Here is a 25,690-nt window from a genome sequence, read left to right as displayed (position 1 = left end):
ACTATAAAGTAGCCCGCACTTGCCTCGGACAGTTTAAGAGTCTCTTGCGACAATACCAGAATTGCCTAGAGGAGAAGCGTCGGCTCCAGCGGCAGAGTGTTTCATTATCCCCGTCCGAAGTTTCCGTCGGCCTTGGGGCCGGCCGTATTACGTAGTCTCAAGCCGAGTTTTCATCGGACGCCTGTTTCATTTCCCCAGGAGCGGCCGAGAAAAGCTCGAAGCACGGGGCCGAGGATAAGGCGAACAGCATAATCACGGCCATGAAGGAAAGAATGAAGCAGAGGGAGCGGGAAAAGCCGGAGATCTTCGAGCTGATCCGGTGAGTCCTTCTTACCGTGTCTTTTCCTTCTTTTCTCCTCCTTTTTCTGTCGCAGCACAATCGACGCGCCGGGAAACACCGTCGATCGGCGGGTACGCACGATTTTCCAGGGGAGAGCATGTCGATCGACCTCGAATCCATCTGGCAGGATCGACGGTCCCACCGTTGCCATTGCTTGCCCCGTTCTGTTAGCCGACGTTACCCCCGAAGCCTGTCCTGTATTCGATTCGATTCCGGTCCCACTAGGTTAGACCTGGCGGGACACCGTAATTCGCGATACAAACGGATCGGAGGGGTTAGCAGTCGACGGACGAACACGTACGTCCTACCCTTTGTACCGGGCTGGAAAGTTTCTGCATTTGCATACATTACTTACGCCACGGCCGGGCACCTAAGGCTGGAAAATTCGCGCGCGCGAAAACCGGGCTTCCGTGTGTGCCGGGACAGTGAGGTACGTGGAAATTCAGGTTAGCCGGTCGTCGTAGAATAAAGACCCCGAGAGTCAGCCGCGATCCCCGACGATTTCACCCTGGCTTCTGTGCAGCGTCTTTTTGCGCAGCACACGACGGTATTGGTAAGACGCGAACGGGGGAAACAAAAGAATTAAAAATATTTCTCCGCAGCGTTTCGAGCTGTGTAAAAAGCGAATGCCTAATGCTCTTTTGTTCGCGCTACGGTTATGAAGGGGCAGAAATTATGCTTGGTGAGGCGGGGAATACGGCTGGAGGTACGTGAAACAATTGGGGTAACTTAAGTCTACCATGGCAGTGAACGGCCACGGGAAAGGGGGAAGTAATTTCGCCGTTGAGAGTGCCTACATTGAGATTCCTAAGAACAAAATTGGGTGAGAGGAATATTTTAGGTAAGACGGACTTACAACGCGGGGCCGGCAATTATTTGAACGTCGAGATTCGTGAATAAATTCACATATTTGTCTTTATCGCGATGAATCGCTTCCGATTTGAAGGAGGCCTCTATGGAGCCCGATCACGGCGAAACACGGCGAATAGAATGCAAAATCCGAGGAGATCGTTAACGACGAACCTCGGCGAAAGAAGTGTAAAAATCCGGTAGAAACTGAAACATAAGCAAGTAGTAATAACGAGAAAGAACAGCAGGTCGAAGTTTGCTCGTTAAAATTAATAGCCGTCCCCAGGTGCATTTTTATCAGATACAAATGGTCGGGAAATCATTTGCATTTTTATGGCTGTAGGTATACCTGTGGCTATTACGATTATTAATATTATGCTCGAATGTGGGGAAGAAGTTCGCGATACTTTCCTTTGATATTACTGACCTAGTTAGACTCGTGAAACTTCCTAATGTTACTGTAAAGCTGCCCATTCGATGCAGTTCCACGCCGTAGCGTGTCGTACCCAAAAATTCATTTCAGTGGCGGAATGTCCCATAGATTAAAACAGTACAGTATTGCTTTGCTATCGTTCAAGAATGAATGCCTGCCGCGTGCACGGAACAATCTTCAAACCGGTGTTCGGGGCGACATTTGCATAGCGCTAAATAATTCTTTGCATTCGGGTTAATTTCACGTATTCTATAGCAGCAGCGACTGCTTGGAGAAACTTGAAAGCTGAACGCGATCCGCGGTCCCGACAGTGCAGCAGATTCTAAAGGATTCTAAGTAGAGGCATAATCCTGATTGATCGAACTCTCCTTTACAAATCTGCATCATCTCCTTAGCACCGCTGCAAAGATTCGACAGGGAAATGCCTGGTGGATCTTCCGCTCAAGGAACATCCATTTATTTTACGCCCGTCAAGCAGACGCTGCTGCCATAATTCCTGGTCGATAGTAGTTCAAAGGTAAATTACGGGCCACCAGAATAGAATATTAAGCTCTGCAGGTTGAATTACTGCTTTCAGCGAGCATAGGATCAAGGGGCGCGATAAAAAATTAGCGATAAATGTAATATTTAGACAAGCTTGTCGCGTTGCAAATCTATGAGTGATTCCGATCACGATCGGTGATCAATTTGGTATTTTAAATATACTGCGACGTTTAACGTAACTTCGGCTGAGAAGTCGTATCAATTTTGACGAGTAAATTCTGCTCTACTGCTTTCCTTGCTATCACTACTTTCCGTTTCAATTATCCTGCTTGTGATTTTTAACAAAGCATTTCGCGTTGCATAAACTTTTACCGGTAAGGTGAATGTCCCAATTTCGACTCATGCCCCCATTTCTGCTCATTTCGTATCTTTTCTTATTATTATATGCGTTACGCTTGTACTATAGTTGCAACAAAATAATTATAAATTATTTAAACATTTACGCGAGTGTTGCACGAGCTTGGGGCAATACATACATCGCTATTTTTCATGAGCAGAAATACGGAATTTAGAGCATTATATATTTAATTACAAATTACTAATAGTTAAACATCTTGAAATATCTTTCTTAAATAATTCTTGAATTGGTTGATTTATTATTAAAGAATTAATCAATTACTCTGCAAATTTTGATCACAAATTTTTTACACCTCCTTTATGACGAGTTACCTTTTAAATGAGCAGAAATTGGGACATTCACCTTAGAAGTTTGTTCTACTTTTTCGAGGTCAGTTTTGCTGCTTTATCACGATACCTCGTTTCGTAGATGCGCGTTGTATTCAGGACGAAGATACATCGTAAGCGACATTGCGGATTCAGCAACGAGTCCTGCATTTTGCACACGTGCAGATGTGCTTTCTTACCTGCAAGGAACAGCTAAAGTTCGCGTTGCAAATAATTTACACCGCTGCAGGTCGTTCCTAGAGATGTATAACATTCTACACTGAGATTCTAGTCTGTGTTTAAACGCGTCCATTCATGTTGTGGTTAGATATCGTGTAATTTATGATGCTTTTTACTTCTGCAGAAGTAGACCTTGATGTTTGTCTATCTGTACCACATTTTACGTACGTCGAGATCGATATAGCTATCCCGAGCGAAGTACTTTTTATTCAAAAAACCAAAACAAAATTTGATACATTCTGACGCAACAATATCCATCAAAGTTAGATAGATATTTTTCTTTTTTATGTGTTCTCTCAAATTTACGTCACTGTCATATTTCTCAGTGTACAGTTTACTTTGATATAAAGCATACATGCATTTGCGAATGAATCAAATAGCTACCGGGTATCGTTAAAATTTTCCTATCTCCGATTTTATAGTCCGAATTTTCAATAGTGTATTTAATTTCAATAATGGCAACAGCACGAACTCAGAAGCACACGCGACAATTCACGGTTGGCTTTGACATCAACGGCGGATTAAAATGCGTGCTAATGGAAAAGGAATTAGTTTTATCCTGAATAATCGCGGCTAAAATGACACACTTCTTTATCTCCCGATCTAAGCTATTATTCCGCCGGGGCGAAAATGTAGGGTAACGCGTAAAAAAAGATCTCGTACCTTCTAGTTTCAAGCGACTCTCGTACCTCTTAAACCGGCGCGATAAAAAAAAATGTGAAACATTTACTCGTTAGAGTTCCACGTGGTACGTACGTGTGAAATATTTTACACGCGATAAAGGAGAAATGAGAATAAATACCCGAACGGCCGGTTTAAATTCGCTGGAATTTCGTTAACAAGAAAAGATAGCCACTTGCGACTAACTTTATTACTACAAAAGCAACGCTTTCACTGATAAACCGAGCCATTACTCTCTCGCATGTTTTATTATTTTAAGCGATACGTGGTCAAATTGTTTCATTCTTTCCAAGCAAGAAAAGTATCTTCGCCGTTGAAAATAATCGTTCAAGAGCATATCACTTTCTTCGAGAATATTCCAAATTGAGTCGTTATTATTTCAATCTTAATTTCGATTCAAAACTTGGTATCGATCTTTAAAGAATATCCAATGCTTCGAGGAACTCCATCAGCCGTGATACTACTCTGAATTCGTAGGCTCGAGTTAAACGTAATAGTAGAGCATCGATCAGACTCATTATTGGTTATTAAGTAATCAACGCTCGCGCATAGGTCGGAATTTGCAATTTCCGTGGCTGGCGGCTGGGAAAATCGCATGTTGCTCCAAAAGCGCGGAGGTCTGTTTAGCCCGCTGGAAACTTTCCTCGCGTATAAATTCGCTGGGTAATAGTAATGTAATTGATCAGGCTGATAATTCCACCGCGCGCTGCATAATCGATACGGTCGTAATCGTGTCTTCACACGTTGAGAGATTATCAGAGATGCAGCTGCCTTCCAGAGGGCTATTACTGACGGTTCAACCCTCATTAGTCGAGATTCCCTAATTACATGACACTGAGCTGAATTAATTAACGATATCGCGTAATCTGTGTTGACAGATGTGATTCTTAACAGAAGACTCAACGACTTCGGAACAGCATCTTGTAAATTTCAGATTAATCAAATCAGAACAGCTGACTTTATAAGAAACAGTTTGAACGACCTCTCTCTCGAGCATTCAACGACACGTCAATTTTATTCGAGCACCACCTTCAATATGATTTACCATTGCTCGTTGTATTTCCATCGTAAACGTTGAAAGTATCGAGATATCGCTCGTCCAAGCTTCGAGCGCGATCTGGAATCTCGATAAAAGCTACTAAGTGGTCGGGCTACAGATTAACGGGGATCAGGGTTAATTAATATTGCCTCGTCGTTCGAGAGATCGCCCGGTTGTCCGACCTAGTATCGCGAACGGAAGATCAATTGAATATCGATCAGTAGTCTAGCGTGTACCGTTTGTTTCATTATAAGAACGCTCGATACTGTTTCATCAGGCAATAAATTAATGCAACAGTTCCGCGAATACCTGGGATTACGCTCGAAATTCTAGCGACTCCTAGTATCTCTATCCTTTCCTTCAAGCTTAGATCAGTGATAATAGAAACGTGGAAGATACTCTACGTAAATTTGCCCAAAGGACCATGTCACTTTGCCACAGAGTAATTAATATATAGCGATCCACGTACCTCGCGCAAGCCGCACCAAAACCTCGTCGAAAATTTCTAACCTCGCGCACCGTTCGCCCGAACATCAAAGAGTATCGTTAGGCGGCCCTCGAAGTGATCGCAGACCGTGGAAAGCGAAATTGAAGAACCGTGCTCAGCAGCTCGGTTCGGTGTACAACGGGACAATACGATCGGATAGCGATCTCTTTGACAGCGAAACGAACGGATGAAGGGGGCAAAGCAATGGCGACTGCTCGCACCAGGGTAAAAAGGAAGACGGGGGATGTACGTAGGTAACGATTCGAAAATCTTCTACCTCGCGCGAAGCCCGGGTCTCGGCTTCCCCGGGGAGGTGAAAAATAATCGGCAGCGTCTAGCTGCATCCCAGATCGAATAACGACAGAGTGTGTTTTGGTACGCTGCCATCGAGCAATCAACGCCCTCGCCATAGGGTCGATTACCAAGCGCGTTAATTACAAGGGCGTGTGTCCACAACGCTCGGAAAATATTCGTCAATGAACTATCGGGGTAGCTGCGGCGCGTGCTGACGAGCAACGCGGGCGTCGCCCTTGATTTATGTGGGACCGCGACCAGATATCGGCTTTTCGATAAACAGGGTTATTCATCAGCCGAGGAATTACGGGGGGCAAATTTTCGACGGTGGCCTCGCGGGATAAATTGCAGCCTGCTTGCTGCCTCTTTAAACGTCGCGCCCACTGAGGTATTTCTACTTGACGAGAAATCGAACGTCCATCGAGGAAAGCACGAGGGAAGGGTACAGTACGTTACTCCCCCGCACCCCGTTTCAATTCGGTCGCCGAAATTTCGGGATCCGTTAGGCTGAACTGTTGGGCGTGTGATTATACTCTGATCACCGGATCTTCGACCTGCCAGATGGAAGTTTAGAACGATGATTCGTGGGGATGTGCACTGAGAGTCGCGTGCAATGTAAGCGAGTTGCAAGGGCTGTTTGCGGGCCAGGATGATTAGAAGCTGGTTTGAGATTTGTCATCTGGGTGTAACGGGTGATTGGTTCATTGTTACAAGACATCCAAAATTTCGAGACGGTTCTAATGAACACTGCATGTCCATCTGCCTGCAATCGCGAGAGACGATTCGCGATAAGAATTATGAATTAAAGGTAGTATCTGTATGGTTGGAGGCGTAACGGTGACTGGAAGGTGGCCTTCGTATTTAAAGTGGAACGTTATACTTATCTTTGTACCGTCGAAGTTATATCTAATTCAGCAAGCTGACACAAACGCCTCGAATCAACCATTCTGATCTCGGAAAGACATGCACGGTAGTATTTTAAACGACTGCCAGGTCACATGCAACGTTTCAACTTAAATATACGGAATCCCGTTTAAAAAGAGGAGACGAAATTATCCCTCGAATCATCCGTCCGTCTCCGTTTGCGAATAAACTATTTCCAAGCATTTCGAGCGAGCAGTGGTGGCAAAAAGATTCGTTTACAGTCCCAGAAACACTATCGACAGTGAGAATAGAAACTAGGTGGCCCGCCAGCAACCCTTCCCTCAGAGGACTGCCCCGCGATGCAATTACGGGGGTTGAGAGAGGCGCGTTACGTTGTGCGCGGCTCTCTAATCGCGATAGAAACGGGAAAGTGGGCAAGAAAGAGGACTAGAGGGAAACGGATGTAGAGTCAAAACGAGCGTGTAATGGTGCGCCCGCGAGGAGCGCGTTCCGAGGGACGCGAGTGTAGCTATGAAAGAGAGGAAACAGGTAGGACGAGATATCTAGGCTTTTGGCGCAGCTCATGTGAAAGAAAGTCTCGTCGGAGTTTAGGTCAGTCTTCGGGATCGGCGAGGACGCACATACGGGTCACATGACGTCGGTGAAGCAGTCGGTTCTGGACGGTACCAGCAAGTGGTCGGCGAAGATCGCCATTACAGGTTTGTGGCCAGCTCGTTGTGCCCATCGGCCGTGGCCGGTTATGCAACCCATCCCCCGTGCAACGAAACGATGAAACGTGCAGCGCTCGATTTAACGTCTGTCTATCTATATACGACACATACGTATGTGTACCACCTGTGTGCCTAAATGTATATATTGTTTCTATCATTTCCCTTATGCGGAACCGCGCGAGCCCCCTTTTGTTCTATTTCCCCGAACCGCAACCCCCCGAATCCCTTCACGTTCCACGTCTGACCGTTATACTTTAACTTCTTGCCTCTCATTGTTTCTTTACTGCGATCGTTTATTATTTCATCATACCGGGTCTGACGCTCTGCCGGCTGCTGCTGTGTTGTACTGTCACACTGTGATATCTATTATTATAATATACATATTATATATATATATATATATATTATAATATACATATTATATATATATATATATTATAATATACATATTATATATATATTATATATATATATTATATATTGTATAGCGATTTGGCTGTACCGTCTGTTGGAATGCACCCGTTCCTCGCATATGTGTGCATAGAGCTGCGCGCGGTTAGAAGAGTCCTGGAACGGGCGTCACGGGCCGTGGACAATCGTCTCCGAGCGTCTATCGGCTAGCCTCCCCTTATCTCATCAAACATTTTTCGTTCCTTTAACTTTTATTTCGCTCCGTACTGCTCTGGCTTCTCTAAGTTTCTCGCTCTGCGGCTGTTCTTCGTCTTTCACACTATCTGTCTTTTATCTGCTCTGTGTGCTCTGTTTTCTATCTCTCTCTCTCTCTCTCTCTCTCTCTCTCTCTCTCTCTCTCTCTCTCTCTCTCTCTGTCTTTCTCTTTCTCTCTCCCTCTCTGATACCGAACGCTGGTTATAGGGGAGAACGGCCACTGGGCAGGGAGGAAATTGTCCTAACCGTGACGCTTCGGCCAGAATGCTACGTCTACCGACGGCGCGTATGTAGATTGCACTGTTCGCATCGGTGTGTGCCTCGCTACGCCGAAGTAATCTGAAGTCTCGCGGCAGTGTCGGGTGAAAGCGACGGTGTGTGTAGAGAGATTACATTTGCACGCGGTAATAGTAACGATGAAAACGATGCACTCGCGCTGTATGCCGTGCTGATGAACGGGGTAGACAAGGCATTCGTTCCCTCCCGGGGCGACCGGTAACTAGCGCTGTTTCGTGACGTAGGATTATAGTCGTGGGAGAAAGTAGTGGTAGAGAGGTCACGGGAATTCGAAACACCAGCAAACAGCAAATACACACACGGCAGCAGATTGATCCCGATGGGATAGATGGGGTGCCCCGTGACGAGTGGCGCGATTGGGCAGTGGCTCGCTCCTCGCGAGCAAATAAATGGAAAATTGGTACGGTGGAGCGTTGAGACGCGAGATCTTATTTAACTAAATGGACTCGCGCACTTTCCGTCCGCGCTACAGATTCTCGATTTATCCGGCGCCACTCGTCACGGTGGCGCGCGCATCTATATTCAAAAACAGAAAACAATTCAAAATCCAGGCACAGCATTCAATGAATACTCTATACACACGGCAGCGATATCCTACAGAGCAACATATTTTACATACAAGGGAGTCATACCTACGATGTGACGAACGGGTGCATACTTTTCACACGTCATCACCTCTGAACACAACCCAGACCCGTGCATCCTACCCAATTACTCTGCCACCTCCGTCGCACATCGTCTACACAGGCGCGCCAGCCACCCATACACCCGTGTCGTTGTTCTATACGTGTCACCTTCCATAATTTACATTCGTCTCCGGGTGCAACGATACATCGCGGCCCATTAGCGCGCGGCATTAATTGGACATTTCCAGGCCGTTAGCCTCACCTCGTTCGAACCCACCATCGCTCACGCCCCTTTTCGTCTTTCGGTTTCGGCCATGGTAATTTCACGGCACTAGCTCCCGCGTCGATACGTTTCCAACGGAACCGATGGCATTCCCCCGTGATCCGCAATTCAGCAGACACGAGGAACGTCGCGATGTGGGCGAGAAGAGGGAATACCATCTCGAAAGGAGCGATACCGTGGAACACTAGCCCCCAGCATTCTGATTCTTCAAGAGTTCCTTCACGCCCCGCCTACGTGTCTTCATCATGATCGTTAAGAACCTCCACCCACCCCGCCCCACTCCCCTCGGTAGAATGTAAATGTCGTAATTTTGGATCGATGGTACAGAAGGTTCGTATGCAAAATTTGGTATGAAACGAAGAAGAGGCTGGTTATTGCCCTCCAAGCTGATTCCCATTCAGATTCTACATGCCTCGGCTACCAATAAGGGGAAATCCGTTACGTTTGCAACGATTTCGGGTATTAATTCGGTACAACTCTCTACACAATATTGTATATAATTAATGGTGCACCTAGTAGTACACAATGTACAGCGCGTAAAGTTCTCCATTCCTCAACGACTCCGTTTAAAAAAGTCGATCGTGAAAGCACCGTCCAATCCTCAGGTACAAAGTACCGCGATAAGCCCCTATACGTCACCGGGCATCGCAGATTGCAGATCAGTGATAAAAAGGGGAGCATTACTCATCGAGCGATCAAACGATCTTGATTAGGAAACACGAGCCACAGATCGTCCTACTATCCTGGATCGTTGTAATTACGGGGCTTGGGGCTAACGGGACCTTTTAGTCGTTAGACCTCGATCAATTTGCGTTAAACCATCCCGCTAGGTGTACTCTTACACATGTACTCGCGCTAGATGATCTAGTGCCCGCAAGTTTCATCAACCGAGTCGTACGATCATCTGATCGAACGAGCAGCATCGATCGATGACCTTCATCGCGACATTCCCTCGACATCTTACTTCATGCATCGATAAAACGTAGACCGCTAGAGACCAGAGAAACTTCGATCATCGCTAACCGCCCTCAGCATCGCTAGAAACAGTCACGACCAATCGTATCCGACCACAGTTCGTCGAAATTGGAAACAAACTCGAAGTCAGTCCTGAAATTGGCCAAAAACTGGAACGTCACGGAGTGGAGGTAGTTAAGAGTGCACGCGCACATGTCAGCTCCGGTATAGTTCGGTGGCGTCAGTGTGAGTGGGAAATATCGTTTCCCCGTTTTGAATTCGCACTTTTCCGTGTCCGTTACCGATACTGAGGCAAAGAGACCGTTGACACTGACATCACTGAACCGTCACGGAATTCGCATGTGTGCGTAGACATCAAAAGAGCTTTCGTCCGCTGAATCGTTGGTATCGTCGCCTGTGCTTCATTCCAGCCGGGCACGCGTGTAGTCGGCTGTCGTGCGGTTGTCCATCACGCCAAGTGGTTCCACCCTCTGCTCCGGAGGAATTCAATCGAAAGTCCATTAAGGTCACACGGCAACTTGTTGTGGCTCCGTTGGTATATCACCCCAGCCATTGTCAAAGCTAAGCCGTACTGGATCGTGAGCCAGCGCCTAACCAGCGTCCTCGATGTTGCGGCAACGTATACTGAAAGCGATGCGCCAGCCAGTCGTGATGCATGGCAGGGTTTGTTGCACGCGAGGCCGTCGAAATTCCGTTATCGATCATCTATTAGCTCTTTCATCGATTCCTACGTCCACTGCGTTCTTGGTCGTTCATAATTCGTGGCGTGTAATGGGATTGCATCGAGGGTTGAATAGTTTTTTTTTTAAAAAATGACCAAGGTTCAGATTTAGGAGGAACTTCTTCAGGCGAGGACGTAGAAGGGACAGTTTCCTAAAGAATATCTAGATAGTGGATGGTGCTGTTGGATCTGCCGAGGTAAAGACACCCGGCGCAGTTCTTATTCGGTACATTAGACGCGTCAGAGTTCATCCAGCACCACGGAGCATGTCGCCCAAGGTTCACAGCCGCTCGAGCGAAACGCGTAAAGTTTCCCGGGTACCTGTAACATCCAAGTTCTTCCTGCAAGCTTTTCGGAAGCAATACCTGTCCGGGAAGCTCGGTGGAAATTGTAATTCACGAAACTGTCCTCGTACATCCCACGGAACCCAGCGTTCCTTGGACTACTTCCGTTCGTACGACCCGTTAACTTGTCGCAGCTAAAACCGGTGGCGGAAGAAACGAATTACTTTCGTATGCTCTGTGCCATGTTCGTGCCTGTGGCTGAAAAAAACTGACCTACATGTTTTGGGTGCAGTTGGAGCGAGAAAAAGGCGGTGCCCGGTTGAGTCAATCTTGTTACGTGGTTTTTCTGCGTCGAAGTGAGCTAGGTTTTGTTCCAGCAACTCGTAAGAGAGAAACTTGCAGAATGTAATTAAGGGATGCTCCTTTCTAAAAACCAAAGAACAGCTGTGCTATCCCTCGCAGCAGATGCCTGGTTGATTGCTTCGATTTCTCTATCGCTGATCCACTTAATCAACTTGTCCGCAGAAAGGCGCTACTTTCGCCAACTTGCAGTTATTCTAGAGCGCGGCCGGAGGGTTCGAGGTTGGCAATGAGCCATAGCCACGGAGCAACAAGTTTTCTTATTTCGGTCTGACAAGCAGAGGGGGGGGGCTGAACGAAGCGATGCTAATTCTATCGCCGCGAGGATTAACAGGTGGCGTGAGGATTACACGCGAGGGTCGTAGTTGGAGTTCGATGCGTCGCCATCGACCGAGCTTCCAAGTGCATCCAGAACAGCAGTGTAGAATATGCAAAGCAACGGGGCGTGCAGATTAACTCCGTCGAATGAACCGCTGCTGGCACGGTGTTGAATTCAAAGGGAATTGGTATGGCGACAATGCTGCCGGAACATCCCACAGTCGGTTGCTCCACCGTGGATTCGAATGTAAGGCCGAGCAAGGAAGGGTTGCCACGACTTCGCTTCAAATATTTGTCACGGCCGCTTCCATTCATCTTGACGTGCGAGCGTCTCATTTTCCAGGAAACGCCACCCCCCACGCTCGCCTGAGACTCCAGTTTCGTCGAGCTTTTCGAGCTCGCGAGTGTTCGTGCGCTCGCGGGAGCTCGCGTTACCCAGCAATACACGTTGCCTCCAGGAAGATGCTCTCGCATTATTTGCCGCGCAATTGTTCGCGTCGGACGTGGGTTCTGTCCCTAAGTCCACCCAGAGACGTCCTCATCGCGGATGCTCGACATTTTTTCCATCGCAACCCTCGTTCTCGTCCAAAGCCACGAGCTGATAAAATTCTCTGTTCTGTCGCTTTCATCCCTCCCACGTTCCCCGCGGACAAGCCAACGATTCATCGGTAACCATCCACCGATCCGCGCGCGTGTGTCCGTTCACCGGCGCATTCGCCCCGCTGGCGCAACCCCTCTGGCAAGACAGCGCGTGATCGCTGACGAGGGGAAGGGCGGCTGTCCTCCAGCGCGCGATCACCACGCGGCGTAATGATCGAGCGATTACAGACGACGCTTCGCTTTCGCGATTGCGTCGAGTCATTTGGCCGAGTAATCAGCCTGCCACCCTAACGCATCATCCCCCGCTAATCCGCGCTGAGTCGACACCGCTGCTGGATGACGTTCAATGACTTTCGACGAACTCCGCCACGAGACAGTCCTACCACGTCCTTCGGTGGCCTCTGTATGGTACCCCCGCGTAGTTGAACGAGCTGCTGCCACGGGCTTGGAGTTTTCACGATTTAGAACGATCGAGGAGGATCGAGGGTTTCGGTACGAGAGGTTGTCGAAGGACGATCCGATGACGAGGACATTGTCTTGTTTTCAGCACGACGTTTACAGTCGACCCGGACACGCACATAGACAGCCTCGAGCAGGCTGAACAGATCGTCCTTGAGGGTACCAGCAAGTGGTCCTGCAAGATCGCCATCACAGGTGACACGATACTGATACCTTAGACAGTTAAGAGTTTCTCCACCACGTGGCCGACCGTGCCGTGAACGAGCACGGGCCCTCTGCCCAATAAAATGTCATTATACACGCGGACACACGCTTTTTTGGTACACGGGACCACGGAGCAGACTCTGCCGTGGCAACCGGGGAACCTGGGTGAGCCGTTGCCGTTGTTGCTCGGCACTTGTCGGACCTTTCCTTCCTTTCCTGTTGCTGTCTCTCTTTTTTGTGTATCTAACTTCACACCCACAGTGTTTTTTAGCTTACCACACTGTTTTTACATTCAATTTGAAGTCCTCCTGGAAAAATCAAACATGAAGAGAGCTCGATCACTGTTTTCTACAGATTTTACCATCAGAACCCTTGCAGTCTAAGTCTCTAGATCTGTTAAGTTCATTTCTCACCGCGTCCAGCGATTCCTGCGACTTCTTTAACGACAGCTGCCGAACACCCGCGATAACCAAAGGCCTCCACGTATCCCGGCCAAAAAGGAGTCGAAGTTTTTCTATCCATTAAGGCACGAACTCACGTCTCGGAAGGTTTCATGTCTTTCTGCGCACGATTTTCGATCAGATCAGACGGAAAACTCTCGGCCACGAGCAGCGAACCGTATCGATCGCGTTGTATTGTGCCTGGTGGCCTAACTCGTGTACTCTGCATCCGAACGGGCGCGAAACTTTGGGAAACTATCCCTCAGCACGAGCAATTTGCAGGGAAAACTTCGGAGATCGATGAGACATTTACCGGTATTGGTCGTCGTGCGATTCAACTTGGGACACTTCTCGATTGTTTTCCAGCCCCGCGGTACCGCCGTTCGTTCTCGTTAACGGGGTTGCAACGCTACGTATACCTAGTCGAAGAATAATTCCATTTGGGCCGCTTCACTGGGAAAACAAAAAAGCACACGGCACTGAAAAGTTTGTTTTTAACTATTTAAAGTACAAATAGTGCGCTGGAAAAATCGAGGCATCGTTTACGCTTGTAAACAGTGTGAACTGTACCGTTCGCATTAGCCGTACGAATAAATAGAAATGACTTCGCATCGATATGCGAGAGCAATTGTTTGCTTTAATTTTTCGTAACAGGGAGGAAAATAGGAAGGCGCAGTGCATAGGTACAAGAGAAATGGTTCCGTGGAAAATGCAGAAATATATGCATATGACATCTCGCTGAATGAAATCCATTTCCGGGTTGCAAAACGGCCGACCAAAAAAGCCACGGCGGGCGGTGTGAACCTGCGTTTGAACAGTCCGATTATCGTCCTGCGTGTGTAACGGCCGTGTTCTATGGAATTGCAAACGCCAAAAATGGCTTTATTTTCTCGTGCCTCGGGCGGCGGCGAAAATCCACTACAGGGGAAATTATTAACGCAACGGAGCATTGATATTCGAAGTTGATTTTGGGTATAGGATTATCTGGACAAGGAGAAAATTGGTGAAACGGAAATATTATATGATATGATCTCATAAAGGCACGCAAGTAATTTGGATATACCTAAAACAATCATTTGCAGAATTATCACGATACAGAAAGAAACACGTGGATACGATGCAAGAGAAAATCCTAGAAAATAGTCATCAACCGAACCAGATCTGGTTATTGTCAATATTATTACCTGTTTTCCCATTTGAAGGGGAAAACCACGGGGAAGGAATTTTGTTGACAGTGCAAACGTGATGTCGGCTTGCATGGTTTATTATACACGAAAAATACTTCTCTGAAACAGGGTTTCATTTTCCATAGGAATAACTCACTACGAAGCAATTCCCTTCGCCAAAATGAATGGGAAAAAAAAATTGAAATACTGATGGATTTAAAAAAGAAATAAAATAGAGAAAGAGTGGGAATATGTTATCTGAAAATGGTATATTTATAGTACTATAGAGACGAGTAATGAAAAGAATATTAAAAAGAATTAATTGCCAAAGCTAAAAAAGAATTGATTGGACTTCGCAGAGTATCACAAAAAAAAATCAACATTCTCCACTATTCAAATCCATTTCTAAATCACCAATATCAATTTCCCAATACACGACAGCTTCTAACACAGATATTAAGTCGCTCGAAAATCGTTGGAAATCGAATCTTCATCGGTACGAGACTTTCCATTGAAAAATTCGATATTCCATTGACGAGAGCACTCGTAGCTCCTCGGCGCACCCGAACGTTCCATTGACCCAGCCCGAAAGTTTGAACGCCAGAAAGATTGCGCCGACGTTGCACGTATAGCGAGGAACAGTCCGGACTTACACGATTCAGACATGTGGCTAAGGCCTGTCGATTAAGCGCAAACCAAGCACGATCGGATGCCTGTAAATGGATGGGAGTTTTAGCGAGGCTCGACTGAATCCACCGACGAATCGTCCGGACGAGAGAGGCTCGGTGCAAGGCTTGCGTCCGCCCCGAAACGATCGATAGTTCAACGTACAGGGAAGTGCAGCGGGTGCAGCTCACACGTGCAGTCCTTGCAACCCGTACACCTTGCTCAGGTGTGTTCACCCGTGTCGGTGATGCAGCCTTAACTTGTCGACCACCATCGTCACCCTCGTTCGTCCGATTCCGCGAAATCTGATCGAGACGAATTCGCGCCCGTCTAATTGGTCGTCTTCTCGACGCCAGGACGGGGGAGAATCGATAGGCACGGAACACCGCTGCGCCATTCACCTCGACTTCTGACCACCTTTCGACGCGACTTCAATGAAGAATCAAATCTAGTGTTCTTGTTATAGAAGTTTCGGCTGTCCTAATTGAATCAAAGGCACCAAGGGTGTGGTGGTGAACTTCCAGTGTAGTGAGGGTAGAAAGGGAAGAATGATGGATGAATAATAATTTGTACACTGCTAGGGCACCCCTTCGAGTATTCTTTCTAGGAAAGAGTTATGGCCTTTATATACCTCCCGCCAGGACACCTCGGAGATACGTTCGTCTGTAAGATTCACGTTCGAGAGGCAGAAGTGAAACGGTCTCTGCAACAAAACGGACGTGGTGCAACGCCCGAGGATCCTGACAGATTCTCGAAAGACCCTCGGTAGCTGGTGCGAGCTGCAACGTCCTCGACGGCGCGGGTTGGGACAGAGTGTCGGGAATTCCGGAAAAATTCGATCTCCTGCCGCGCTATTCCCGCGAGGACTAGCGAAGAGGGAAATCCGCAAGCGTAGTCGCTCCGTCTGCAGCGCAACTCTCGAATTTACAGCTGCGAATATGCACGTCAAAGAGGAGAACTCTTTGCGCGACGCGAGAAAGAATTGCCACCATTGCCATCGACTTCCCGGCGAAGGATAAACCAGTTTCGCCATCGGGGAACAGTCAAATGAAATTTACTAATTCAATTTTCCTGTGCACATAGACGCTTTGGCCTCGACACGTTCGGCGCGCCTGAAGAGGAGTTCAGGCGAAGAGATATTAGAATTCATATTCAAGATCCTATCAGTTTCTACAATCCACATTCTCGAAAAGAGGAATGTTGACACACCGTTAGGCATCCCTTACATTACACGATCCACTCAACTGCTAATTGCATTTCGTTTCGACGCCTCGATATTACGTCGACAGGCGAACGAAAGTGCCCAGAACGAGAACTTTGGTTTCGTTTCCCTCGATTCCCAGAACAAGGTAGTGGAGAAACACGACAAAAAGGAAAGGAAATAGCTGCAGAATGGAACCTGTCCGCTGCTCGCTCGCACGCCTTGAAATAAGAGGAAAAGTACAGAGGAAACAGCGAGAGTAAACGTAGCATTCGTGCCACGGCGAGCTCCACTTCTGCAGGTTGTGATCTCGTGTTACGATAAGTTCCTTTCATTGAACTCAGAGATTCAAAGTGGACGCAGAATTTTAATTCGTTTTGGAAGGTCAGGTTGCACGAGTTGCTTCGATATCGACTGCTACGTACCGCTAATTCTTCTTAATTATAAAACTTCTGTTTCAAATATTTGCTGGTACTGAACGTCCAGTAGTTCCGTGCGTTTTGCGGTTCCAGTGAAGCAGAAGGGAGGGCACAGGTATTTTTGAAGCGGAGAAAGCAACGTCGTGTTCCACATGTTAAGGGGAGAAGACCGTATTAATCGAACGAAAAATAGAAACAAATTTTTTTCCATAAATCGCTTCTGAAACATTTAAAAAATATATTCTTAAAGTTATAATCCGAAATTCAGCTCCGTGTCGATACTACAACCCGGTGAGTCAGGGCGCCTCCGAGCGCCGAGCATACCTCAAAACGCATTTTAAACGCGTTTTTCTCGAAACCACGTTTTCAAAATTGGCGCCGGGGATAACTCAAAAACTATTTGATCAATCAACTTCAAATTTTGCACACTTTTAGTTTATAATATTCCTCAGAATATGAACCACAATGTTTAACCAAATTATTAATTTTAAATAAAACGCGAATTTTTGGCGAAAATGTTTGAAGTTCCGCCATTTTTGAAATATGCAATTTTTTACACCTTTTGCGGTTCATATTCTTACAATTGGTACATAAATTAAAAAAAAAATTATTGGTCTGTTTCACATAATTACCAGAGACGCTATAACCGGCGCCGTTTTGCATCTCGAAAAAAACCTATTTCAGATACTGCTCTATTTCATTTGTATTTATTATAATTTTGTTATAATTTTTTTTAACTTGTTATACTGTTAAATAAACTACCCTTAAAAATTCATACAAAAATGAGCCGTTTATACAGGCTTCTCCCCTTAAAAGCCAGGAGAGAAACGTGGAACGATCATATTCCACTACAGTCGGTTCTCAGGTTTTAATTTTCAATCCAACTTTTCTAAAATCGATTGGATTATCAGAATTAGGGAGAATGGAGAACAGGATCTCCCGAAGGAGGGCGAGTATGTCGCTAAATACGCAGATGATGCCAGTGGGAAAAGTTTCTGCATCGAATCAAATGAGCGATGCCCGACATTCCGTGGCTTCCACGCGACTGAAAGAGTCGGGGCGGGGAAATGCAACCGCGAAGGGGGCGCAGAAGACGGGAAAAGGTAGGAAGAGAAGTAAATAGGGCAAGTCCGAAAGAAAAAGAAGGAAACGGAAGGAGGGCGCCTAGCATTAGGGAACTTTTCCTTGTCCCTAAGTTCCTCGTATACTTTTGCTCCATTCAGAGTCTCGGGGCGCGTACATGGGGCCAGAGTGAACTTAAATAAAAAGTAACGGGACAAGAAACTAGCATTTACTGAAAGGCAGCAGCAAGACCAATAAACAGGGTGCGGCTGATGCGAAATATCTCGTGCTCTGGGGAGAGATTTATCAAGGATTCACAGTTCGTTAAGCAAAGGAATGATTTTCTCTAGCTTCTCAGCCAGTATCGAGTTGGAGCTCGATTTGAAGGGACACTGAAAGGGGATGGGTAACGAAAGTCTCGACGAGGAAAAATCTTTATAAACGAATGTTAATTGCTGCTTCTTAGAAAAAGTAAACGAAGACCAGATCGATGTAGAAGCTGTTTGATTCCGTGGCTCCACGTTGCCGAAGGGTGAACTCCTTTCAATGAGTTTCTCGGTTAAACTGCTCTGGATTTTTTTATTCATCTCGACGCAGACAATGAGACGAAACTTATGATGAATGATAATTTTTTAACTGTAAATTCTCGACCAAAATACTTGAAGCTGGGAACGTGAAAGCTTGATTGAAGTGAAATAGACTACCACAGCGACCTGCATAATTCTCCAGTTCCTTCTCTGTGAACGACGAGCATTCTAAGCCTCTTACGTGTCAAGGTACGGTAGACACAAGTAACAAAACGGGAATTCTTCGTTAGGCGAAGTAAGAACAGCCGAGGAAAGCGCGCGGTGGTAAATAAAAACTTCCCATCCCCCGTTTCCGTGTACAGTGTGGACAAATGGAATTGGCAATTAAGTCGAGGACGTCGTTGCGCGATGGCTTAATTAACAGGTTAAATTGTGACTGAGACTTCTTTCCCCATCCCCCTGGTTCCCTTCTCCAGCCTGTTTTCAGCAGTCGTCGCGACGGAATTGAAACGAGACAATTAATACCTGGGGAATAGGGAAGGAATGGAAGGTATAAGGCTGCCGGTACCGAGGACCAGCACGGTGGGGGCTAATAAAGATACGTAACGACTCGCAATGGCGCCGGAAAGGGCACGAACCAGACGTCAAAGGAGAACGCCAATCTATTCGGCGATCACCATCGCCACGGACCGATTACGGCAATTAAAGCGTTTCTGGCAGCGAAGGAGGGAGAGAAGCAGCAAAGGAGAGATAAAGAAGCGAGGCCCCCTGGCAGGAGGACGATCATTAGAGTAATTGCTGCCTCATCGCGAAGCGGGTCAACAGTTTTTCCTCTTTTCTGGTCGCCGGTCTGCGCGCCGCTGAACGTCGGCCGCGACCAAAACTCTGTCGATGGAAACTTCGAGGCACGATGCCCGCCATGGGGGCACGTGGAAATCGACGAGGCGGAGGGGCGTGTCGTCCAAAGCCGTGAAACGTGCCAGACATTTCGCCCCCGTCGGTGGAACTCCGCGGGAAAGAGAGACCGGAGACGTAAAGACGAGCCGAGTGGATGCAGAGATGAGAGTAGTGGGTGCGGAAGGAAGATAAGGGAACTAATGGCTGCGAGTATGAGGGGCGCAAAAACGGGTAAGGGGTAAATTGGGAATAAGGGATTGAAGGGGTAGGGAAAATGAAGGGAAAAAAAGAATGGGAGAAGAAGAAGGGCGGTTGAGGTACATACAAAAGCGAGTAAAGATTGAAGCGCTCCGTTTCGCAAAGAGAAGTTGGCCTTCAGCCACCTAAGTAAGGAGTGCCATACAATACCGTTGAAACTCTACGCTCTGAATACGATTCTAGGATAAAAAAAAGAGCTGAATCGAGTAGAACCGGTGCAGAAAAGAAACGATAGAAGTTGCGAGGACGTTGGGGGACAAGTAAACGCTGGAAACCTTCGAAGTCGGAATAGAATGCAGTTCGATTCGAACGAGGGAAACAGAACGAAGGGGGAGAACAAAGAGCTACTTGCATTGGGAAACAAGTAAATAGGTAAATATCTAGGAAATGAAAATAGAATCGAAGGAAACTGAAGGTTGCTGCGGCAGGACTGGCGTTCCCTAGAATTCCTTCCTCGGCAAATATCAACCGCCCCAGAATTCGCGGCAGTAAATTCTTCACCCTTCGCCTAAATCGGGCGGAAATTTCGAATAGGCCCGCATCAAGGAAAACTGGGATAGCCAACGACGGAGAATCCAAATGGAAGGGTCGAGTGGGGTGGTATCTGGGTGAGAGGATGGCACGGTAACAGTCGGCGTTACTTCCGCTTCCGCTCCAGTAATCAAATCTCTTGACTCAGTGGGCGCAAATTAAAATCGCTGCAACCCGACCAGCCAACTGAGAGGCCCACCTGGCCTGTAGGATCTCGAATATCCAAGGAGGGCCGCAAAAACGGCACGATCAAGTGGGGAGGCGGAATTAAAGCGCAGTTTTATTAAGGAAAAACGGAAAGCGCATCAAAAGGTAACGATGAAACTTCGCCTGAACGAAATCGACCCGGGACGACAGCGGGGAGGTTCAAATGCGAGATAAACGTATAAATACGAGATGAAACATTCCCGCAAGGTAGCTGGATAGCCACACATCGAAATTTGAGGGACCTTCTCGTAGCCTGAAACGTTGTTCGGATCAGTTTCTCGGGAGTACCGTTGAAATGGGTATTACAGTAACGACTGTGTTTGCAATACTTATAATTGAATATTGAAAACGTACGTTATGCGCGAGACAATGTTTGTTAACCAACGGGACGTGGTGTGTTTGTACGAAAAACACGTCCGTCCGAATCAATTGGACCCTGAGCAACGGCTAACGAATCGTTCTCATGCGAACCGCATAAATTCAACCCCCTGTTTATTCGGCCGAGTTACTTCGTTTGTCTTCGGACAACCGCCCGGTGTCATGTAAATAAGATAGTACGCGTGACGACGGCAGCAAACTAAAATGGCAGAGTACACGAGACACAGCGTAAAATCGATACCGGTATGGTAAATATGTATCTGTACAATGGAGCCGCAAAGGATGCGGGTTACAGATGTTGCTCAAGTTTATTCGTCTGGATAGTCATCGTTCTATGATAACGTTTATGATACTCGAGAGATTCGGTAATAAAATTGAAAGAGCTGTGCTTTTAGCACCAAGCAAGTGTCTGTAATAAAAACATCATCGTTATGTAAGAAGATTGGGTGATTTAGTAGGTTTTCTTGAGCAGAGATCGGGGAAGGACACTTATTGGTTAATTGGAAGAGGTTTGTGCCTGATCTGATCCCACTTTTACAATTTTTCTTGAATTATATTCTTGGAATTGAAGATACGCGGCATACTATAGAAAATCCGAAAGAACAGGTGGACGAATTGATAACTATTCATTCAAGACTGAACGCAATCAGTGATTCATTGTATATTTCATTCGATAACATTCAGACTTACTTAGTATCTCGTTTTTCGATAGCGAATAGAAACTATCTTCTTTCTTCTACTTAGACTTCCATCTAGACTTTAGATATCTAACTATAGTTTACTACTATACTTTCCTCCGTTACTTTCGTAATGAAGATATACCCAAGGATGCGCCAACGAAGTTCGGAGTCATGTCGTGCTCGTTGAAACTGAGAAGTAAAGCGTTGAGAGATGGGAATTTTTAAACTGTGGTTAGCGGAAACGTAAAGTCAGTTTCAGGAAGGAATACGATCGTAGGAACAGCCTCACATTTGTGTTCGTTTCAGCGCCACAATAGGCACTTACTCCAAAGCCTCTAAATCAAACCAGCCGAATGAGAACTTAGGGTTTCTTCAACCAGTATTACTCTCTATTGTTAACTGAAGCTTCCAGGTGCAATCCATATCGTTATATCCCAAATTTCACTAGTATTACACTCAGCTTCATCAAGATATCAAGACGCATTAACGCTCCTGTTACCCGCTTATACACCATGAATTGATCAGTCGGTTAATTGTCCTTGGTGCACCCTCTGCAACACCAGTGCAACTACGGTACACAATGCTACATGAACCTCACTGACACCTGGAAGCTTCGGCCTATAAAACGTTCGACCACAATTTCCATCAGTTTCCTCGAGCACCGCCCGACTCGGAAGTCGTTGATACTTACTACTGGGCGCGCGGCAGAAATCACGGCGCCGGCGAAAACGGAGCGACTCCTCGAGCAAAGATAACACGAAATTGCATAACAAAAGTTTCCCCGCAGCCTTTCCTTTTCGGCTAACGCGGCTTTGAAGATTCATGAAATTGGTTCTGCACTTAGATACGACCTGCCACGGTCTCATCTAATTTGCGCGCGTCGCCTTTCCCAAGTCCCGTTTCCTGAAAACTAGCCCCCGCACGCGAAACGCTCGTTCTGCAACTTCGTTTCATCTTCGCCGAGGAAGTTACCTCGCCGCGTTCCCTTGAGCCGCGATTTTCGCCGCAGCCAGTGGCTCCCGTATCTTCCCATACGATTACCCGTAGCGAGTTCTAGATTACTTTTCTCTATCCCCCCGTAGAGTATCGATTTAGAGGAGGACGCTCCTTAGGCCACCCTCCGTTAGTTGCCCTTCCGGTGAACCGCTGCCACGCGAGTTTAGCCGCGTGATTGCGTATCCAGACCGTTCGTTCGTTCTGCCAGGCGAAGGAACGGCACACGACGCCGTATTATAACGATCCACGCGGGGACGCGCGGAATTGTATCGGACGCGGCCCGATTAGCCGCGAAATGCGGCAGGCCCGCGCGAACGGGCGACACGTACGAACACACGCAAACACACACACGCACACGCACACGCTCTGCCGAGAATCCATGGAGTGGATTGCGGCCGTGGCTCGATGAATTAATTCGAGATTGGGTACGAGATCGACGTTCCTCGAGGACGAGAGACATCGGCGAATCGCCTCCGCCTGCAATCGGCGGTGCGAAATGAAAGAGTTAGTAGCATGGGCATGTGTGTCTGTCCGTCTGTCCGGAACGCAGCACGTTCACGTCGAAACCTTGTCGTAATATATGTTTCTTTTATACACATATATGAATGCATACGTGTACATATGTATTTATATATATAATATTATATACATAATAATTATATATATAGTATTATATACATAATATTTAAATATATATATATATATATATATTAAATATATATATATATATATATATATATATATATATATATTTCTGTACGTTTATTTTTGTGGGCATGGTCTATTTCGAGGCGAGGAGGACTCAGGTGGAGTAGATAGAAAGAGATTGTTTACAGCGGAGATGGCACCCGGTAAAGTTATCGTAGATATAGCGCGTATTCCCGATCGATTCTTCACACAGAGACTGTCACGAGTTTTTAAGTAAACCGACCGTTTTCTTTGCCTCTAGTGGCCTGAGTGGTCGCTGCCTTGAACTGGGCCATCAATATTTGTGTAAATGTATTTACCCACACGACTCACGCCGAGCTTTTGCACGCTTTCGAGGTGGCTGCCAAGAAACGTGACCTCCGAGTGCTTAGTCCGATGGTTGTTAGATGTGCATGGGCCTATCGGTTTTGATCGTTTCACGATAACTGTACACGAATGTGACCAAGATTTTCCTCTTTTAATGAGTCTCGGTTAAATACGTTATACTCCAGTTCCACCGTCGATTCAAACTGCGCCGTGTTTTCAGTAAAAGTTCCTCCGGAGACTCCCTTCTGTTTTAAGGAGGTAGTAGATCTAGTAAAATCAGCGAAGCGTGTGGATTACGCGAGCGAGCGAGCTGATGATTCACGTCGCGTGGTTAAACGGAAATGATGTTTAAATGCTCCCGTGTAATTTATAGCCAAATGCTTTTCTGATGAGCAAAGTTGCGCCTGATATATTTGACCGTTGTGAATTTTCATGGCACGCCGAATGAAAGGTAAACACGATGCGAAACGAGTGTCAGTGCAATTACCTGTTGTCTACCATCCGGGAATACGAAGCGCAATCGGGTAATGAAAAGGTAAAATGGAATTAATTCCAATTCTGAACAATGTTCGCGAAGAACTCGCACGCGTGATACACGGTGGAAACAAATACCAGAAATTTCATGTGCTCGTGAATGCACTTTATAAAGGTAAACAGCATTCCCAGGGCTCGAAATAAATGTTATGTGAAAGTTTTGAATTACTGTCCCAGTTTACACTGAAGAATTTTCAAAAATCACGAACTCGAATCGTTAGCAACACGTACACTCTATACCACACGGACAGAGTTGCAGATGAAAAAAAAATCATCAGGAGTCTCGGGAACCAAAAAGAAGTAGGTTCTCGGTGTAGGAAGTCATTAGCTGCGCTATTTCGACAACTTTCCAACGCGTTGAGTCTTTCCTTTCTGCACACCAAATGCAATGCTATTCCTTTCAAACCAAGTTTTCAATCAGAAACTTCCCTGCTGTGCCCAACAATTCATGCACCACTGTATTAAACGCGGTGCGCAAACTTTCCCTCCTAATATTTTCTTGGTCTCATAAGATCCTCTCTGCGGTGGTACCCGAATTGTTTACAGCGGCGCGGGTTTACGCTTGAGTCCAGATACACCGGCGCATTCGAACAAGGAGGGGCCAGTAAAAGTTTGATTGCCTCGCGAAAGGGCGCGGCCTAGTTTCAAGACTTGTAGCCTGCATTCACGACCGATCATCTGGACGGTTCTGGGGCGAATCGAGCTCATAGAACGGATCGTAACACGTTTTAACGTGACACTTCTTGAACGAGACCCCATAATCCTGTTTCCCACGTAGGCACTTTTACCCCTGCACGACGACCTCCTGATTTTACTACTCTTTTAGTGGGACCACCCCAGCAATTTGCTTCGTATCGTCCGGCTCGTTACTGCGAGTCGTACGAACAGTTTTCGAATTACGACCGGGGCTACCTGCACGGAATACCGTGCTTGAAAAACGGGAGGATAAATCACTGGATGAAATAAATTTATTGGACGACAGCACTCGACGCGCGACGAGGTCCGAGTTTACGTAGTGTTAACCCCTCGACAGTAGTGTAGCAGCGATATCGAACTACAAGGCTGATAGAGAGTTAAAGTAATTGAACGAGTGATTGAATAATTGAATGAATGAAAGCGTACGAATCTTTATAATGATACTCGGAATGACGCCCGATCTTCAGGGTATGAACCTCGAAATATGTAAGTACGAAGGATAGAGGAATAAAAACACAGAGGTACACCCTTCGTTCGTATTCCCGGATGTAGCAACAGGTAAAGCTTCTTCATCGATGATTTAAATTTAAATGATCCTGCATTATGTATCAAGCATATCGATCGAAGTCTTTTGGTAAGTAAGGGAACGAATGGAGGAGAGCAGGAGGAACTGGTAACGAAAGAAACTCGATTCGAGGGAGTTGGAGATATTATTTGGAGGACGTGTCGCGTTAGGCAAGACACGTAAGGTAATTAATCTAACCATCGATTCTCGGCATAACTTCCACAGTGATCTGCGCCCAGGGATTGATCGCGAAAGACAAGAGCGGCACGTCTGATCCTTACGTGACGGTCCAAGTCGGCAAAGTGAAGAAGCGCACGAGGACGATGCCCAGGGAATTGAATCCAGTTTGGCAGGAGAAGTTCTACTTGTGAGTAATTCCATTGCGATCCCTCGAACCCGAGAAACACGTGATTCTACTCCCTCGTGAAATAAAATAGAAACGAAAGCTGCTCCGTGCATGCCGGAGGTAGCGAGAAATTAATCCCCAGTGCACGTA

At 46.5% G+C, this 25,690-nt stretch overlaps 1 protein-coding gene across 2 annotated transcripts in view; it reads left to right on the top strand.

Annotated features, from left to right (window-relative positions):
* The window catches only part of Unc-13 (unc-13), a 144,897-nt gene that overhangs the window by 103,795 nt on the left and 15,412 nt on the right, over positions 1–25,690 (top strand). Inside the window, exons 7-9 of one of the 2 annotated variants that reach the window (XM_076808292.1) lie at positions 199–319; positions 12,842–12,948; positions 25,420–25,561. In XM_076808292.1, coding sequence (XP_076664407.1) covers positions 199–319; positions 12,842–12,948; positions 25,420–25,561 — 370 coding nt within the window. Of the gene's footprint in view, positions 1–198; positions 320–7,045; positions 7,153–12,841; positions 12,949–25,419; positions 25,562–25,690 lie in introns of both variants that reach the window. The other variant, XM_076808290.1, reaches the window with a different exon arrangement.

The sequence above is a fragment of the Andrena cerasifolii genome, chromosome 3 (assembly GCF_050908995.1).
Source record: "Andrena cerasifolii isolate SP2316 chromosome 3, iyAndCera1_principal, whole genome shotgun sequence".
NCBI classification, from domain to species: domain Eukaryota; kingdom Metazoa; phylum Arthropoda; class Insecta; order Hymenoptera; family Andrenidae; genus Andrena; species Andrena cerasifolii.
The sequence above is the reverse complement of the archived record's forward strand: the minus strand, read 5'-3'. Positions and strand labels throughout refer to the sequence as shown.